Genomic DNA, 14,296 nt, shown 5'->3' with positions numbered 1-14,296 from the left:
TTCAACATGCAACTTCCCATCCCACATATTTCTTTCCTCACTCCCTCCTCTGATTCTAAAGCACACAGGTCATCATCATACTTGGCCGCCCGGCACAGTGTGGGACAGCAGTGATCACACCACCCAGGACAGACTAAAGATGATTTGGGGTCCCCCAGGGGGTGTCGAGGCCCTGGACTTCAGCCCCAAACTCCAGGGGTAAGACCACCTCTGACCACACTCCCTAGTGGTTCCCTAAGCAACAGTTACTAGGTTAGGCTCCACATATCAATACAGTATTCAAGCCATGAATAAACAACTATATCCCCAACAAAAACAAACAGATCCTCCAGAGGGAGTCATCACTTTATAAGGTGCCTCTTTTCCCAGTAAGCAGGGGTTATTATTATTTCATATGACTATGAATGATGTAGTCATGATTCAAGCTTGCAGTGAGTTCCACACCTGATACCTTGGAAATGTCAGGTGGGGATTCAGCCTATGCACTGCTGTGAAGTTCTGACCAGAGAGGTAATGTCATGGAAGAAGCCAGCCAGACTTAACAATAGCTACCCAGAACTAAGTTCCTTGACTCTTTAAGAGCTTCCAGCTCAGACTTGCACTGTTAATCTAAACAACAAAGAGACTTAGCTAACCTCATTCAGGTTGTGACTCATGCCTGATGCCTAATGTTCAACTGAAGCACCAGAGTCTATTGTAATAGTCCCTTTATCATTTTTATCCACCTCCATTTAGAAGAACTATATTGTCAAAGTAGCAGCTTTTAATAAAACATAAAATAATATATTTTAACAAAATATAATAGCAGCTTTTAACAAAATATAATATATAATAAATAAAATATTAGGACCAGCAAACGGAGGTATTTTTTCACACAACGCATAATCAACTTGTGGAATTCTTTGCCACGAGATGTGATGACAGCCAACAACCTGGATGGCTTTAAGAGGGGCTTGGATAACTTCATGGAGGAGAGGTCTATCAATGGCTACTAGTTGGAGGGCAACCTCCAGCCTCAAAGGTAGGATGTCTCTGAGTACCAGTTGCAGGGGAGTAACAGCAGGAGAGAGGGCATGCCCTCAACTCCAGCTGTAGGCTTCCAGTGGCATCTGATGGGCCACTGTGTGAAACAGGATGTTGGACTAGACGGGCCTTGAGTCCTATCCAGTAGGGCTGTTCTTATGTTCTTATGTACACATACCTGTAGTATCTTAACAGCAAACTGCTCTCCAAAAGCAATGGGTCTTTGTTGGTGGACCATCTGCAAGTCATTTTTTGTAAGTTGCCATAAGTTTCACATGTGATGTTGATATTAACATCTATTTGAAACACATTACATTAATTAAGAGAAAAATGAAACGAAAATCTTTACCAGTATTTACAGTGGCTTATTAAAAATTAGCAGATATCTTACCCATTATATATAATTCAGCATAACGGTGATTACATTCCTTGTTTTCATTACAACAGTATAGGGCATTGAAGAGGAAATTTCCCCTGGGTTTCATTGCATTTAAGTTGACAAGTGTAACTTTGCCAATGTAGTCATTCACAAGTGTATACTGACTTCTAGGAATTTCTTTCGCTAAATTTAACCACCATACTATCTTCTTAGATGAGATTACTTTATTTTTGGTTTTATAAACACAATAAAAGGAAACATTAGTTCCAACACTTGCAAGGATCTTCGGCGGGAAGTACATGACATCTATTACAAAAGAGACAATAGAAACAATTACAAACTCCCAGAAAAAAATAGCATCATAAATTTATGCAAGGGGAAAAACTTTCAAAATACAGTACATACTTACTTTTAATGCTATTATAATGGTTAAAAATATACCTTTTTTCTTATTAACTGCAGTATTTCAAAGTCATTATTTAATGCTATCCACCACATCACTCAGATAAATCTATGAAAGCAACGTAAGGAACATTATCATGCTTGTTTGTGAATTACACCATTCTGCAGTATTGGTATCAGCCACTGAACTAGATTTACCCAGTAGGGGTGCTCCAATTTATCTGTTTATATAATTATCCAAAGGTGCTTCCATATGTTACAAACCTATACAAATCTAGTAATATGGTTAGATTTCTGCTCTAAATTTCAGATGTATGCCAGTTCCACACCAATTGACATCTGTGAGAATTTAATCCATAAAAAAGGAAAATGATTACAAAACTTTGATTTCAAAGCTGCTAAAATAATATTGTGAGTCAGAAACAAGCACACTAACTCCTTAACAGCAAATATATATGTTGTGAAGCTATTTTCAGTCATCACATTAACCCGCAGTAAAGCACCACACAGGGGTTGTTATGATATTATGTCTGACCCCCATCTGGATGATGAGATTGGGAACAGGCCTCAGGCTTTTATAGTTCTTTTCTGCCTCTTCCCTACTCACATCACCCCACTCACTGCATGCAGAAGAGAAAAATACAAGGAAAAAAGATGATATATCCTGGTACAGAGACTGTCTATATGTGATGAGGAGAACAGAGATGGAAAGGAAGCACAGAAGCTCAAAATGTGTTCCGGCTTACCCACTTACTAGGTATAGACAGGGGAAGGGGGGAAATAGCTAGAGGTTCTTTAGATATTCTAAAATAACAGGATAGAGTATTCATCCAATTCTTTTGGAATAAACAGTGTGGCTTGGCAAGACAAGAAGTTTCTCATTTAAGATAATGAATGCACATAAATGCTTTCTTGCCCACAAAATTTGAAGAAAGAACTCTGAAGTACTCTGAGACATTTTGAAAACTGTATCTACTTCTCTCGTAAGTGTAATGTTTTCTGAAAACAAAACAAACCCTGTACAGAGACACAGGTCACTATAGGAGGGTATCATATGGAAGGAAATGTGACATAATCATAAATATTTTTCAGGGTGCCAGCCTCATGGAGATAGTAGTTCAACAATGAAAATGCTGCACAGACATCATAGTTAGTTTAATCCTTAAGTGGTTGGCAGATCATACCTAGTTTTATCTCTACTTGATAGAACATTACAATTAAGAGGTTTACTATAAAGAGCTAGTTTGCTGACCACTGCATTATAAGTCTTAAATAAATGAAATAGGCTTCCTGGGCAGTTCAAAGGGAGTTCCCACAAAACAGATTCTTTTGTAAAGCAGTATGCAGTTGTATCAATTTGTCCTAAGTATGGACTTCCTGGTTAAATACAGGTCTGAGCGTAATACTAATTAAATGCATGAAAATATAACTGTCTAGGTCTAGTACTTTGCACTTCTGTTATTAATACACTGAAGTGAATGCAAAACAGGTTCTTTGACACCACGAGCCACACTATTGGTTTTACAGTTCATCCTGTGGCTTAACATTAACATTAGCCATTAGATAATAGGTAAAATTGAGCTCCCTGCAGGGAATAATTATCATTGCTAATGCTGTCATCATACTAATCACAACATGATTTTTGACCAGTAAAGCACATGTTCACTGACAATGAATATTTCATATTATATATTAGAACAATAGCTAACATCTACTACATACACAGTTTCCCATGAATGTTGTGTGTGCTGACAGAAAATGTGCTTCATAGTATATTGCTAGCAAAAGACTAGTCATGTTTGATAGGTGGTAGTGGGAATAAAAAGATTATTGCTACAGGTAGAGCAAAGGATGAAGCCAGGCCAACTTCTCAAAACTGGTCCTATACGTGCTACATTCTTTCATTCACTCACACACACAAACATACACACGCACTCCTTTTCCCAAGCTTTCTGTTCTGCTCTGTGTGACTCTGAAGCTCTATCTATCTATCTATCTATCATATTTTTATACCACCTGATATGTACATCTCTAGGTGGTATACAAAATTAAGTCACAGATTAAAATACATGACACAATAAAATTAGAATAAAATTGTTATTGAAACAAGTTTTTTAAATTATTTAAATTAATTCTAATTAAAAGCCTGCAAGAACAGGAGAGTCTTGAGGTTCTTCCTGAAAACAAACAGAGAAGGAGATGCTCTTATTTTAGCAGGGAGCATATTCCAAAGCCCTGGGGCAGTCACAGAGAAAGCCCGGTCCTGGGTTGCCATCAAACGAGCTGGTGGCAACCATAACTGGACCTCTCCAGAAGATCATAACAGGTGGCAGGGTTCATGACAAAGGAGGCGCTCTCTGAAATAGCCTGGACCCAAGGCATTAAGGGCTTTATAGGTAATAACCAGCACTTTGTATTTCACCCGGAAACATACTGACAGCCAGTGCAGTTCTTTCAAAACCGGTATTATGTGGTCCCATCGTGTTGTCCCAGAGATCATTCTGATTGCCGCATTCTGTACCAATTGTAGTTTCTGGATTACATACAAAAGCAGCCCCACGTAGAGCCCATTACAATAGTCAAGCCTGGAGGTTACCAGTATATGTACCACTGTTTTAAGGTCATTCACCTCTAGAAATTAACATAACTGAAACATCAGCTGAAGCTGATAAAATGCGCTCCTGGCCACCGCCTCAACCTGAGAAACCAGGGAGAGCTTGGGGTCCAGGAGCACTCCCAAGCTACATACCAGATCTTTCAGGGGGAGTGTAACCCCATCCAGAACAGGCAGATCTAAACCATCTCTCAGGTCCTGCCCCCCGCCCCCACAGTCAGTATCTCTGTGTTATTTGGATTGGGCTTCAGTTTGTTATCCCTCATCCAGCCCATTATTCATTCATTCATTCATGCGAATTCTATACCGTCCTTCCAAAAAATGGCTCAGGGTGGTTTACATTACAACAAACCAATTAAAATGAATTAACAATTAAAAACAGAAATTATAAAACACCATAAAACAATTAACAGTTAAAACATTCAAAACAGTTTTAAAACCCTGTAAAACCAGGTTACAGCAAATTAAAAACAGTTTACTGCCTCCAGACAGGCATTTAGGGAAGATATATCATTTCCTGATGAGGTTGGCATGGAGAATTAGATTTGGGTGTCATCAGCATATTGATAACACCCAGCACCAAATTTCCTAATGAGCTCTCCCAGCAGTTTCATGTGGATGTTAAAATGCATTAGAGACAGTATGGCGCCTTTTGGGACTCCATACTTCAATTCTCGCTTAGCAGAACAACAGTCTCCACGTTGACAACATCTGGAATCTGCCATACAAGTAGGAGCTGAACCACTGTAAAGCAGTGCCACCCAATCCCACCTCCCTCAGGCGATCCAGAAGGATACCATGGTTGATGGCATTGAAAGCCGCAGAGATCCAAAAGCCGCAGAGTCACACTCCCTCTGTCGATAGCCAATTGGAGATCATCCAATAGCCTGACAAAGGCAGTCTCAACCCCATGGCCTACACAAAAGCCAGTTTGAAATGGGTCTATAATGTATGCAGAAAGGAGAAACATTATTTCCACCACCACACACAAACATTATTGTCCTTCTCTGTGAAAGACAGACTATTCAGGGAACATTCAGAAACACCATTGGGATAGGGACTAAATTTGCTCACTGCTCTTAGCTCTCCTTGGCTCTGGTATGCTCCTGTCTGTGACTGATCCAATTGCAGTTAGTGGGAATTTAGCTCTAAGTATACATGCAGCTATTGCTTTAGCACATATGGGCACAATCACAACAGCATCTGTTAAGTTTTACAACCTAATTGAATCAAAGTAGGGATCACTGGCATTAGATTAGGACAGTGAGTGGGGGCAAGATTTGATTTTCACCAAATGACTGAATTAATTGCAGAACTTGGTAGATCTGAACAAATAAACACACAGACCACTGTCTGAGAAGAGAAAGCAAAAGAATGGCTGTTGTACCCTTATTATTATTTGAATTCTGCTATTGTGTTTTTCCACCTGATCACACTTCCACAGCATTGCCCCTTCCCCTTGTGTTAAGCCTTCTTCAAGACCCAAGGAGCTTGGAATGGAAAAAGCATTTCCACCTCCATTCTCTTCTTGAGAGTAAGATTCCCTCCTTTTTTACTTTTCCTCATGTTTCAGCCTTTTTTTTTTTTAAACACATGCTTTCAGCCTTTAACTACAATAGAAAATCATTTTAACTGGGTTGTTTCTTGTCACCATTGTGATAAGCAAGCCTTGCACCTTCTTTCACATGAGCTTTTTCTGGAAACAACAGAAGAGGTAGCACAATATTGAGTGCTTTTTCAGCTCAAACTTCTTTAAGAAAGTTTCTACAACATTTGGCATCAGAAGCAGGAAACCTGCCAGTGAGGCAGTAGGACTGTTAGACAATGAGGGAGTGAAAGGGATTATTAAGGAGGATACGGAGACTGCAGAGAGGCTAAATGGGTTCTTTGCATCTGTATTCACTGCAGAGGATTATTATTTTTATTATTATTATTTTTACATTTATATCCCACTCTTCCTCCAAGGAGCCCAGAGCGGTGTACTGAGCATATACCTGTTCCTGAACCAGGCTTTTTGGGGGCAGAGGCTAAAGAACTGAGTCAGATAGGAGTGACAGGAATTGATGTTCTAAACTGTGTGGAAAAATTGAAAACTAGCAAATCACCAGGGCGGGATGGCATCCATCCAAGAGTCCTTAAAGAACTCAAATGTGAAATTGCCGACCTCATTGCTAAAATATATAACTTATCCCTGCAATCAGGCTCTGTACCAGAGGACTGGAAAGTAGCAAATGTAATACCCATTTTCAAAACGGGGTCCAGGGGCGATCCGGGAAATTACAGGCTGGTTAGCTTAAGGTCTATTCCAGGCAAACTGATGGAAAGCATCTTCAAGGATAAAATTGTAAAGCACATAGAAGAACAGGCCCTGCTGGGAGAGAACCAGCATGGCTTTCGCAAAGGAAAATCTTGCTTCACAAACCTTTTGGAGTTCTTTGAGAGTGTCAACAAGTGTGTGGATCAAGGTGATCCAGTTGACATAGTATACCTGGACTTCCAAAAAGCTTTCAACAAAGTTCCTCATCAAAGAGTCTTGAGAAAACTTAGCAGTCATGAGATAAGGGGACAACTACGTGTATGCATTTCAAACCAGTTGAACGACAGAAAACAGAGGGTCGGTATGAATGGAAAGTTTTCACAATGGAGGGAAGTAAGAAGTGGGGTCCCCCAGGGATCTGTACTGGGACTAGTGCTTTTTAATTCATTCATAAATGATCTAGAAGTAGGGGTAAGGAGCAAGGTGGGCAAATTTCCAAGAGATTGTGAGGAGCTCCAAAAGGATCTCTCCAAACTGGAGGAGTGGGCAACAAAATGGCAAATGCGGTTCAGTGTTGGCAAGTGTAAAGTGATATACATTGGGATGAAAAATCGTTGATGGGATCTGAGCTGATGGAGACTGACCAGGAGAGAGATCTCGGGTTGTGGTGGACAGCTTATTGAAAGTGTCAACTCAATATGCCGCAGCTGTGAAAAAGGCCAATTTCATGTTAGGGATCATTAGGAAGGAGATTGAAAATAAAACTGCTAATATTATAATGCCCTTATACAAAACTATTGTGCGGCCACACTTAGAGTACTGCATACAGTTCTGTTCACCACATCTAAAGAAGGACATTGTAAAACTGGAAAAGGTGCAGAAGAGAGCAACCAAGATGATCAGTGGCCTAGAGCACCTTTCTTATCAGGCAAGACTACAACTAGTGATGTGCAAACTGGATTGAGTTCAAACTGGTTTGAATTTGAACCGGTTCGGTTCGACGGTTTAAACTCTGACCCAACCGGGCATTTGGTTTGCAATGCCGGTCCAAGTTTGACCCGATCGAGCCCAGTTTGGTTTGAGCCAGTTCAAACAGGCTCGAGCCAGTTCAAAGCTTCTAGGCTCCATTTTAGGTCTTGTCCTCCATTTTGTGAGACTCGTTTTGCTTGTTTGCATTGGCCGAGCTATTGATTCTGTGATTGGCCAGATGAGTCTTGCCCTCTAGTAGGCTGTGTACTGTGCCAGTGCTTGTGAGCTGGCACCCTACTGGCCAGGGGAGAGGACAGAGGTGGGGGCTACCAAAGGAGGGAGTTTCAAATCCTATTTAAAGCCAAGTCTCTGGCCTGGCAAATCACACAGGTTGCAGTTGCTGCTTGGCTTTCTTCTGGCCTCTGCAGCTGTACTGGTGCATCTGCCTTGCAGAGAGCTATGCTGCTTTTTTGTTCCCATCTCCTGTTCCCTTGCTTTCTCTCTCTGCCCTGCCCCTTACTTTAAACCTCCTTTCCCCACTGTGTGTCTGTTCTCTGTGTTTTATCTTCTTGGTGTCTCCCCCCCCCCGGGAGAGCCTGAGGCCTCTGGTCATTTATTTCTCCAACCCCCTGCACCTACCTTGTATTGCTTTTGGTGCCTGAGTGTGGCTGAGCAGCTGCTTTTCCTCAATGTGAACCTCCACCTGCTGGGCTACCCTGAGCTGGAGCTGGAGCTGGGTGAGTGATTGGCCCATGGTGTTGGTCACCTGCCTGTCAGCAGCCTCCGCTCATACCTACCCTCCCTGCTTCTACCTTCAGCTGACAGCCGTGCCAACCAAGTCGCAGCGTGCCCACTACTAATGCTGTGACTCGGCAACTGATACACCCCCTTCCCACTGGCGTAACCCGATGCTGAACAAGCTCCTGGTTCCACCTGACCACAGCATTTGGGGGGCAGTGGGCACACACACATATACTAGGCACCAGCGGCGGTCTGCACATGTGTAAATATGTGAATTTTTTTAAAAGGTTGATTTTTTAAAAGATGAATTTTTTAAAAGGTTGATTTTTTAACCTTTTAACCTGCTTGAGGGGAGGGCAGTGGGACTGCCCAAATGAATGTCTGTAAATATTTCAGTGTGAGTAAATATGTACTTGTATAGTTAGAAGTTGTGTGTGCATGTGTGTGAGTGTGTGCGCGTGCATGGAGGCTTCTTCTGTTATGTGGGTGTGTCTGTGTGGATGTTGTCAGGTTTTTTTCTTTCTTTTCTGTAGATAGTGTTTTTGGTCTGGTCTGTGTAGATAGTTTTAAATATTACTGTATAGCTGCTTTATAGCTGGGTTTGTATATATTATATACTTGTATAATGTGTACTGTATATATTTATTTAACATATTTGTATACTTCCCCTTCCCCTCTCTTCCCTCTCATTTGGTTCTGTTGACACGCACACACACAGCAGATACGCATGCACCAGCCATGATGAGTATGTGGTCTCCCACCACACCACATCATGTGTGGCCTCCCCTCTTCTAAGCCGGACTTTCCTATCCCTTTATTTTTTTCTGAGCCCCTCTCTCTTCCCTCTCTTTTGGTTCTGCTGACATGCACGCACGCACACACACAAACCAGACATGCATGCACTGGTCCGGCACCATGATGAGAAAGTGGTCTCCCACCAAAGCACGTAGTGTGTGTGTGGCCTCTGACCCACCTCTAAGCTGGACTTTCCTATGCCTTTAATTTTCTCAGATTCCCCGCCTTCCCTTTCCCCTTTTCTAGCTAGCAGCACACACACGGACACACCAAATGCAATAACGCATGCACATTGCTGATGCCACCATGTGCTTGGGGCCATGTGTGGCCCAGAGCAAAGATGCGGTGGACCAGACACAGTCTGAGGCGTTTCTTTCTCCATAGGCAAAAGGCATGCATTGCACACACAAAGAGAAGAGCAGAAGAACCAGGTGCGTGTTACTTTTAAGTTCTCCTTCAGCAGTGTTTTGGTGTGTTTTTGCCCCTCTTTGCAGTTTGCTTGCCGGGTTGATTTTATTGCCTTGAACTGCCTAATTAGGTCTTGTTGGTTTGTGGCTGTTGTTGTGTAGCTAGTTTGTGGTGTTGTTTGGCTTGACTTTGCAGCTGTGCAGGCAGGCACAGCTGCAGGTCTGTTTCTAGTGGTTTTTTAATTTCCAGTTGGTTGCCTTCTTAGTTGTGTTGCTATGTGGCCTGTGTTGTGGTAGGGTGGCCTGCTAGGGGCACAAAGGTGGGGTGGGTGGTAGGTACTCAGTGGTGCCTACCACCCACTGAACCCCAAAGCAATCGGACACCCCTGTGATTATTGATGATTTTTTGAAGATTTTTCCAATTTTTGTATTCCTCCCATAGAGAATAATGGAGATTTGAGGCAGCTCATCCGGCCCATTCTCCCCTTTGGGGAGTGCCCAGGGCACTCCAAAGTGGGGTTGGGTGCAAGGCAATTATGGCCTCACCTCCTCCCAGGCAGCCCCAAGTTTGCAGGATTTTTTGTTTATTTTTATTTAATTGTTTAAAAGCATTTTTCAGTTGACTGAAATGCATTAGGAGGACTTCTCCATTCATAACGTGGAACAGTGTGTGCCCTAATTGCTATGAACTCTGAACTCAGAGCTCACACAGCAATTAAGGGCATTAAGAGACACACTGTTCCACTTATGAATGGAGAAGTCCTCCTAATGCATTTCAATGGACTGAAAAAATGCTTTTAAACAATTAATTAAAAATAAACAAAAAAATCCTATAAATTAGGGGCTGCCTGGGTGGAATTGAGGCCATACCTGCTGTGCCTCCAGACCCACTTTGGGGTGCCCTGGCATCCCCCAAAGGGGAAAAAGGGATTCCTCAAATCTCCATTGTTCCCTATGGGAGGAACAGAAAAATTGGAAAAATCTTCAGAAATTCATAATAATCACAGAAGTGTCCAACTGCTTTGGGGTTTGGTGGGTGGTAGGCACCCCTGGGCACCTACCACCTACCCCACTTTTGTGCACCTAGGTGCTCTACATAGGAAATAATGGGCCGGTTCAAGTCCCCATTATACCCTATGTAGAACCTTTTAGAACCGGTTCGAGTTGGGTTCAAATTTGAACTGAACTGGGGGCGGGGGCAAAACCAAAACCAAATCTACTCACCCTGGTTCAGAGCCGGTTTGAATTCGAACCGAACCAGGCAAACTGGTTTTGTGCACATCCCTAACTACAACACCAGGAGGTTCTATGCACAGCAGATTTTAACACGGGTTTACCAGGAGGCTTTACTGCAAACTTAAAGCTGTCTCAAAAAACTGCTGAAAATAGTGGAGGTTTTTTTACTCCGGAGATAAATTGGGCTACACTTGGGAACGGTGGAAAAGCTGAATTGCACGTGTGGACTCTCCCTGATAACTTGCAGGGACTTTGGGGGGAATCTGGCTAATATGTGTATTTGCACCCTCCATTCTGGAGGAGATGAGATCTAAAAGCAAAATCCTCGGGGTAAAACTGCTGTGCGTGAAACTTCCTGAGGCTTTTAGTTTAGAAAAGAGACGACTGCGGGGAGATCTATAAAATCTGATAGAGATCTATAAAATCATGCATTGTGTGAAGAAAGTGTATAGAGAGAAATTTCTCTCTCACATACATAACACTAGAACCAAGAGTCATCCCATGAAATTGATTGCCAGGGAATGTAGGACCAACAAATGGAAGTACTTTTTAACACAACACATAATCAACTTGTGAAATTCTCTGCCACAAGATGTGGTGACAGCTAACAACCTGGATGGCTTTAAGAGGGGTTTGGATAACTTGATGGAGGAGAGGTCAATCAATGGCTATAAGTTGGAAGGCTATAGGACACCTCCAGCCTCAGAGGCAGGATGCCTCTGAATATCAGCTGCAGGGGAGTAACAGCAGGAGAGGGGGCATACCCTCAACTCCTGCCTGTAGGCTCCCAGTGGCAAATGCTAGACCAGATGGGCTTTGGGCCTGATCCAGCAGGGCTGTTCTTATGTTCACCAGTCTATTAAGATCAAGAAATTTGAATATACTGTTCAATGTCAACTCACAAGGACTTTCTCAAGTTCACCAGCACTTGATAAAGAATTATTTTGAAATGGTGGTTACTGGGTCACCTTAATGTGTGGACATCTTCACCAATAATTTCATCTTAGGAACTCCATTACTCTGTTTTGATATATTGTCCATGGACTCTGTTGTTTATATGGTCATTTCCACTGTGAATGCTATTGTTTCTTTTTATATATACCATTGCTCTATTTACATCCAGTTGATTCATATTGAATACACTTTCCAACATAGTAATTTCCCATCATGTTTTGTTTATTATTATTATTTTTTTAAATGGCTAGTTTGATGGGGGGTCTTTTTGGTTCTAGTCAGAACAGGTTAAATACTGGACGTGTTTTAGCCCTGAATAGCAATTATACTATCTAAATTTCAACCAAATAGTTCAGTTTATATTAGGGAATAATTTAAAGTCTTGGGGCTTGACTTTTTGCCATTTAAATCTCCCTGTGTTATCTTCCTGTAATCTTAGAAGATGGAGCAAAGCAAAGTTGTTAAATGCCTGCTCCAAGAAGACCCAACATCTCCTGGGCATTTTTCACACAGCAAGCTTTACTGTGAGTTTACTGAGAGGCTTTACTGCAAGTTCAAATTGCCCCCCAAAACTGACACAAAAAGTGGATTGTTTTACCCTGGATATACATTGGGCTACACTCTAACGTGTAATGAAAAGCCCGAATCATGTGTTAAGTACTTCCTGAAAGCTCACAGGGACTTGTGAACATACACCCTTCATTCTGGAGGAGATGCGAACTAAAAGCCCTGTATGAAAAATGCCTTGGTACTTTCAGCAGACACCGCAACCATTACTGTTGCGACCATTTTGTGCCATCCAGCAGGAAGGAAAAAATGTTTTTTTACAATAATAATTTTAAAAATAATTTGGGAACACTGCAAAGAACAGAAGAATGGCATTGTGCAGACTGGTAAGAAAACAAAATGGGGGGAGACAAATGATTTCTGCACAATGGCAGGAAAAGAAAAACTGGTAGTTTGAAAACTACAGGAAGAGCAGTTGGCAATAACTGACAAAACTTGGCACTTAATGGAATAGCAGTTTAATGCAAGAATGACACAGGTAAAAAGAAACTGGGGGGGGGGAGAGAAGGGGAGCCAGTAGGCTACTGTAAGCAGCAGAGGCATAGCAAGGTTGGAGTGGGCCCAAAGACAAGATTTTAAAATGCCCCTCCCCTCATTGAATCTCAGCTCATGAAGTCAAGAAATCTTAATAGTGGTAACAAAAAACATGGAGATATATATATAACACCTATGTGCCACAACAGAACATCATCCTAAATTATTTTTTAAAAGGTTGTGTAAATTGTGGACGATGCAAGTCATGTAATGGTACTAGAGAAAGACATGCTGTTCTCGTAGCTCAAAGTCTTCACACTCACATCAATTTCAGAGGATGAATACAACTGAAGGAAGCCTGGGCGGGTGCGTGGCTGGAGGAGTCAGTCATGTGACTTGCCTCTGAGCCCCCCCCCAGGCAGTGGGCCCCCAGACAACTGTCTCCCCTTGCCCTATTATAGTTACGCCCCTGGTAAGCAGTTATTAGAAGAACAATCGCATGAGATTAGAACAGGAAGAGAAGCATACCAGGAGCTTTGGTGTGCTCTTTGCACAGAGTTAGCGGACATGCTGAGGTGGATTTCAAATAAGCCAAGCTGATATTCCTTGATAGGGAACTTTCCTTCTAGCCTCATATGCTGCAATAATTCTGTCCTTGAGCCATCTGAATATGGTTGCCTTAGAAACTCTTTCCCCACTAGTGAGTCCAGATTAAAAATGGGGAAGCACTTCTGTCTGACTCAGATTGTGAATACTTTACCGAAAAAACCACCAGTCTGATGTTGAACATGTGCCGGTTCATCCTCCTCTGGTGAATGGGATTTGAGCAAAAGGACTGCAGAACTAATTCCTCTGACTTATGGGGAAGGTCAGAATCAAGAATTGACCTTAGGCATAAAGGACATCTAGTCTTAAAACCATCTTATCTTTGTGGAAAGACAAAGATTGCCTTTGAAGACTGAAAAAACTCCAAGTTATGAAATCCTATACATGGAGATGATGGTCACAAGTTACTTGAATGGAACCTTTACCAATAGGTTGACAGGACCCATAAGAGCAATGATAATCTAGTGAAAACACAAAGATTGCCTTTGAAGACTGAAAAAACTCCAAGTTATGAAATCCTATACATGGAGATGATGGTCACAAGTTACTTGAATGGAACCTTTACCAATAGGTTGACAGGACCCATAAGAGCAATGATAATCTAGTTTAAATTCCATGTAGGAAAGCAATGTACTATGCACAGTTCTTTAACACCACACCTTCAAGAATCTCCATACATCCAAGTTACAGAATTCCTGTTCCTACACTCCAGAACTCAATTTAGACTGAAATCTTGTCAGCATAGGGTGCTGGTATTGAGCTCCTTCCACTGACCCCTTGTTTGCATGGCTGCACTGATTTATTAGAGTATCTCTGCACAAAGGCCTGCCATGTATTTTCAGGGTTCCATATTTTTGCCCCTTCTCCTCACT

At 41.9% G+C, this 14,296-nt stretch overlaps 1 protein-coding gene across 8 annotated transcripts in view; it reads right to left on the bottom strand.

Annotated features, from left to right (window-relative positions):
- The window catches only part of LEPR (leptin receptor), a 122,497-nt gene that overhangs the window by 23,539 nt on the left and 84,662 nt on the right, over positions 1-14,296 (bottom strand). For all 8 annotated transcript variants that reach the window (XM_053250541.1, XM_053250545.1, XM_053250549.1 and 5 more), the window contains 2 exons: positions 1,415-1,708; positions 1,202-1,319 (listed from right to left, as the gene is read on the bottom strand). In XM_053250541.1, the coding sequence (XP_053106516.1) occupies positions 1,202-1,319; positions 1,415-1,708 (412 nt within the window). The remainder of the gene's footprint in view (positions 1-1,201; positions 1,320-1,414; positions 1,709-14,296) is intronic.

This window comes from Hemicordylus capensis, chromosome 4, assembly GCF_027244095.1.
Source record: "Hemicordylus capensis ecotype Gifberg chromosome 4, rHemCap1.1.pri, whole genome shotgun sequence".
Taxonomy (NCBI): Eukaryota; Metazoa; Chordata; class Lepidosauria; order Squamata; family Cordylidae; genus Hemicordylus; species Hemicordylus capensis.
The sequence above is the reverse complement of the archived record's forward strand: the minus strand, read 5'-3'. Positions and strand labels throughout refer to the sequence as shown.